The sequence below is a fragment of the Magnolia sinica genome, chromosome 3 (assembly GCF_029962835.1).
Source record: "Magnolia sinica isolate HGM2019 chromosome 3, MsV1, whole genome shotgun sequence".
Classification (NCBI taxonomy): Eukaryota; Viridiplantae; Streptophyta; class Magnoliopsida; order Magnoliales; family Magnoliaceae; genus Magnolia; species Magnolia sinica.
This window is the reverse complement of record NC_080575.1, coordinates 68,985,890-68,991,468: the sequence shown is the minus strand read 5'-3', so window position 1 is coordinate 68,991,468 and position 5,579 is coordinate 68,985,890. Positions and strand designations below refer to the sequence as shown.

Sequence of the window (5,579 nt, the reverse complement as noted above, 5' to 3'; positions counted from 1 at the left end):
TTGTGCAGCGAGATTCTGTCACTGGACAAGAGCCCGGACCAGTAGACTTCTACAGAGAGACTCATTGTCAGCAGGCGACGGGATCTTGGGTACATCTTACAGCCAGCGAGAATTGGGTAAAAATTGTTACATTGTAAAATTTAATTGCACTGAATTATAATAATGTTATTTGTTATGAAAATTCATGGTTTCATTGCAGGCGGCAATGGATGCCATACGCAGTCAGCCCACTCCCGATGGTACTCAGCGGAGTGAGCCAGAGATCCTGAGCGAGGTGTTTAGCACCCGTTCTGGATATGTGCATGGGCTTGGCCATGGTGCCAAGCTCATGTCACCTGTTAGAGTTGCATCCAGCCGATCCGTTGCTGGCGAGAGCGTCATACACCGAGCTGATATCGCAGAGAAAGAGGTTTAACATCTACGGGGCGCCGTCGACGAGATCAAAGACCAACTGGTGAGGCAAAGGGAGGAGCATGAGAGGCAGAAGGAGGAGCAGGAGAGACAGAGGGAGGAGCAAGAGAGGAGGATGGAGGATATGCGGGTGGAGCATGAGCGACGGATGCAAGAGATATTACAGGTTCTTGCTGCACGCTTACCCATCGATGCCCCACCACCTCCGCCTTCATCTGATGCCCCACTACCTCCGCCTTCATCTTGTGATTTGTCGTATTTTATTTATGATTTATTTTATATACGAATGTTAAACTTATATGTATTTGTGCGTGGATGAATGTAATGTAGATAAAACTATTTGTGTATGTATGGATATGATTTTTGTTTGGATGGATGTAGTTTGTGTTTGTTTGGAAAAATGAGAATATGAATATAATGAAATATATTGTAACAAGTGTGTAACAGGAATTTTTACAAAAAAAAAAATGTGAATTTTCGTAGGTAAAAGTTTCATCTACATTTTTACTTACGAATTTTTTCGCAGGTAAAAGGTTCATTCACATTTTTTAATTACGAATCATTTCGTAGGTAAAAGTTTCATCAACAGTTTTGCCTACGTCAAATTTCGTAGGTAAAAAGTCTTAGCACAGTTTGTTAAAAGTCTTAACACCGTTTGTACCTACGTAAAATTTTGTAGGTAAAAGTATTAACACAGTTATTAACTACGAAAACGTTCGTAGGTAAAAGTTTTAACACAGTGTGTACCTACGAAACATGTCGTAGATAAAAGCTTTAACAAAGTTTGTAGCTACGAAAACGTTCGTAGGTAAACGTCTTAACACCGTTTGTACCTACTAATAAATTCGTAGGTAAAAGTTTTAACAAAGTTTATAGCTACGGAAACATTCGTAGGTAAAGGTTTTAATACAGTTTGTACCTACGAAACATGTCATAGGTAAAAGTTTTAATAAAGTTTGTAGCTACGAAAATGTTCGTAGGTAAAAGTCCTAACACCGTTTGTACCTACGAAAAAGTTCGTAGGTAAAAGTTTTAACAAAGTTTTTAACTACAAAAATGTTCGTAGGTAAAAGTTTTAACAAAGTTTTTAGCTACGAACACGTCCGTAGGTAAAAGTCTAAACATTTCGTAGGTAAAAGTCTTAACAAAGTTTTTAATTTCGTTGGTAAAAGTCTTACCATTGGCAACGATGACATTTTTTCATCGATAAAAGTCTTTAGCCACGGCTTTTTACCAACGAATTTACCGATGAAATATTTCGTAGGTAAAACTCTTTGCCTACGAAATAATATCATTTACCTACGAAATGTTTCGTAGGTAAAAGTGAAATTTCTTGTAGTGGTTTATAGACTTGTTAATTAATTGCCACATTATATGTAGTCTATGTGATTGGACTCTCTAATGACTTGGAAACCTTAGAGTTAAATACCTTATCTAGTTTAAATTACATATTAATTTAAGTAGGCAATTAAATTTAAATGACATAATTTCCATTTGGTCCTAATCATCCCCCTCTAAGACATTCATCATTCCTTAGCTTCGCCAAGCTTTCACGTGCAGTAGCTCTACCAAGCTTTCACAGGCAATCCACCTCTTTAAATTTAAAATATAAATTTAAGTTCCAAGAAAATTGAAAGATAAACATCAAGTGGAAAGAACGTGTGGGGCCCACTTATTGATGGCTCACAAATGGGCCTCATGGGCCTATATCTCACACATAATAGGATGCAGATTAGCTACTAACAGCATCAGTAGCCAAAATTAACTATTGAAGTGATGTAACCAGGTTGGGTTGGCTCCATCATTATGTATATGTTGTATCCACGCCGTCCATCCACTTGGAGAGATCATTTTAGGATATGCGCCAAAGAATGAGGCTCATTCAAAGCTCCAGTGGACCCACCGCAGAAAACAGTGGGAACAGTGATGCCCAATGTTGAAACCTTCCCAGGGCCCACCATTATGTTTTTCTGAGATCCAACCTATTCATAAGTTAACCCAATCATGGAAGATGGGAAAATAGAAATATTAGCTTGATCGAAAACTTCTGTAGCCCTGAGAAGTTTTGAACGGTGGGTATCACTGTCGGCACTATTTTCTGTGGTGGGGTCCACTTGAGCTTTGCATCTTCCTCATTCTTTGGCTCGTGCCCTAAAATGATCTCTCCAAATGGATGCATGGATACAACACATACATCATGGTGGAGCCCACAAAACCCGTCTATGTCACTTCCAGTAGCGAAATCCATTTTTAATCTGCATCCCATATGATATATGTCCCTGGCTTTCATTCCTGCCCATAGACAACCCAAAATTACAACTAGTATGATTGACAGTCATGCCAGGGGGGGAAAACGCTACCTTCCGCATCCAACTGGCAATGGAAGCGGATAAAATGCCTTTGCACCGCGCATTTCCACGTGCTAAACACAAGCGCACCTCGCGTGTAAGATAAAAATGACCCACGAGTGGGACCCACCTTCGGACTTAGCAGGGAAAAAAAAAAAAAAAAAAACAGAAGAAGAAGAGGAAACATTGGCTCATCATTAGTGGCCACACATGTAGAAATGAATGGACAGCAAGAAGCAGTAGTAGCCAATGGTCCATGGTTAAAGTATATATTAGGCGCAACTGATGATTAGGACTTTTAAAAAAAAATTATTGTAAATAAGGCTGCTAGCAATAGTTGTAGATTTACGTCCTGGATCTCGCACGCACACACCATATCAGCTGGTGTGTGGGATGGTGTTTGTGTTTAGCAAATCCGCATGCGCGCAGCTGCAAAAAGCAGTCCTCTCAGGAGAGAGGTATTCGCAATCCCAGACCACCGTCATTTCAATCAACGGATCAAACAGAACCCCATCCATACCTCATCCATGATCAACGGCAAAAATCCTCCGATGTTTTCTTGAGATCCTTTGCATCCAATATTCCTGCATTTTAGATTCTCTCGTGGCTCCCAACTACGCTTTCCGTGCGCCGCGTTGAAAACAGGAAAAAGGCCCGGCGCATGCGTCAAAACCGTCCAAACTCCGAGAGTGCAAAATTTGCGAAATGAAAATAGGGAGCGGAAAATGTCGGCGTCGGTAGCATAATTGCAATATTTTTCTTTTCTTTTTTTTTTTCTTTTTTTTTCTCTCTCTTTTTTTTTTTTTTTTTTCTACGCTAGGCTCTGCAGTCAACGAATCAACATGGAGGCATCAAAAGCGTTTTGGACCCCTTTTTACACAGAGCCGCAAAGAAGGCATCACAAGAGGCCCATACACCACAACCGACCATTCAAAAAAACCCTATAGATTTCAGTCAAATCCTTGCCAAACATGCTTTCATATATTATATTACCCTCACGTCGAAAATAAATAAAACCAGAATATCCCACTTCTCTAAAATATCACAACCTCCTTGTATATATACACTCACCTAACTACCATCCTTCCAACTTGCACCTCTCTCTCTCTCTCTCTCTCTCTCTCTCTCTCTCTCTCTCTCTCCAACTTGCACTGTCTTCTTATTCTTTACATCCTCTCTCCATACCTCTTTTTCCATTTATTGATCCATCAATGGCTTCGAGCATTTCTACATCGAATCCTTCTTTGCTTTCTCACCAACTACGCCTAACTCAACCTCAACAGTGTCCCTTTGGGCAATTGAGGGTGACCCAGAAGAAAGTATCATCGAGCAGACAGTCTGTTCTAACGGCTTCTGTGGTTGCACCAGTGGTCGAGACCAAGACCAGGAACAAAGCCAGATCTTGCTTGGCTCGTGTTTGGAGGGAGATTCAAGGTTCGGATAATTGGGAAGACCTCGTCCAGCCGTTGAATCCTCTTCTCCGAGATGAGATCATACGGTATGGGGAGTTTGTGACAGCGTGCTACAAGGCTTTCGATCTTGAACCCAGCTCGAAAAGGTACTTGAATTGCAAGTATGGGAAGAAGAACATGTTGAGAGAAGTAGGGATGGATGGCTGTGGCTATGAAGTCACCAAGTACATCTACGCGACGCCCGATATCAGTATCCCCACCCAAAGTGGGACATGCTGCAGCCGTTGGATTGGATACGTTGCAGTGTCTTCTGACGAAGAAGTGAAGAGACTGGGAAGGAGAGACATCGTTGTAACATTCCGTGGAACCGTTACAAACCCAGAATGGATTGCGAATCTCATGAGTTCGTTGACTCCCGCACGATTGGACCCTCATAATCCACGGCCTGATGTTAAGGTTGAATCAGGCTTCTTGAATTTGTATACATCCGATGATAGCACATGCAAGTTCAACCATGGGAGCTGTCGAGAACAGCTCCTCTCGGAGCTATCACGGATTATCAACGAGTACAAGGACGAGGAGCTGAGCATCACCGTGGCAGGACATAGCATGGGCAGCTCTCTAGCATTGCTTCTTGCATATGATATTGCAGAGCTTGGCCTAAACAGAAACGGATCAAACCATGAAATACCCATTACCGTCTACTCGTTTGGAGGGCCAAGAGTTGGAAATTCAAGCTTCAAAGAGAGGTGTGAAGAGCTGGGGGTGAAGGTTCTAAGGATAGTAAATGTGAACGATCCCATCACAAAGCTTCCCGGAGTCTTCCTGAATGAGAACTTTAGGAATTTGGGAGGGAGATTTGAGCTCCCTTGGAGCTGTTCATGTTATGCACATGTGGGAGTTGAACTAGCCCTTGATTTCTTCAAGATGCGAGATCCTTCGTGTGTGCATGACCTGGAGACTTACATTAGCTTACTAAGATGCCCCAAGAGGGTGCAAGTTCAAAAAGATGGGCCTGATTTTCTCAGTATGGCAAGGGAGTTCTTGAGTGCACAGAAGATTGACACGTGGCCGTGGCATAATGCTGCAAAGAATGTGGGTGATTTGGTGGAATCACTAAGGACATGATGGTGCAAACACCATTGCTTAGAATGGATGAACTCCTCAAGCCTGTAAATTGATTTTTTGGGGGTGATTATCTAATAGGAAATTCAAATTTTACATTTTTTTTGAGAGGACTTTTGCAACCTCCAAACAAAAAATTATACAACACTGTATTCTGTCAAATCTAGTTGATATAATGCTCATTTGTTATTTTTATGAAATCTTTTGGCTATGTTGAGATTCGAATACCTAAGGTTAGATACTATATTTCATGAGAGGTTTACTAAGCCCACTCTCATCAACA

General features: G+C 41.4%; 1 protein-coding gene across 1 annotated transcript; it reads left to right on the top strand.

The window, feature by feature from the left end:
* Positions 1-3,970: 3,970 nt before the first annotated feature.
* Positions 3,971-5,299, top strand: LOC131238920 (galactolipase DONGLE, chloroplastic-like). The gene has a single exon (XM_058236504.1). The coding sequence runs from the start codon at positions 3,971-3,973 to the stop codon at positions 5,297-5,299; it is 1,329 nt and encodes a 442-aa protein (XP_058092487.1).
* The last annotated feature ends 280 nt before the right edge of the window (positions 5,300-5,579 follow it).

Bases quoted from the DNA above. Each gene is read 5' to 3' on its own strand.
- LOC131238920 (XM_058236504.1), top strand. From the start codon at position 3,971: ATGGCTTCGAGCATTTCTACATCGAATCCTTCTTTGCTTTCTCACCAA.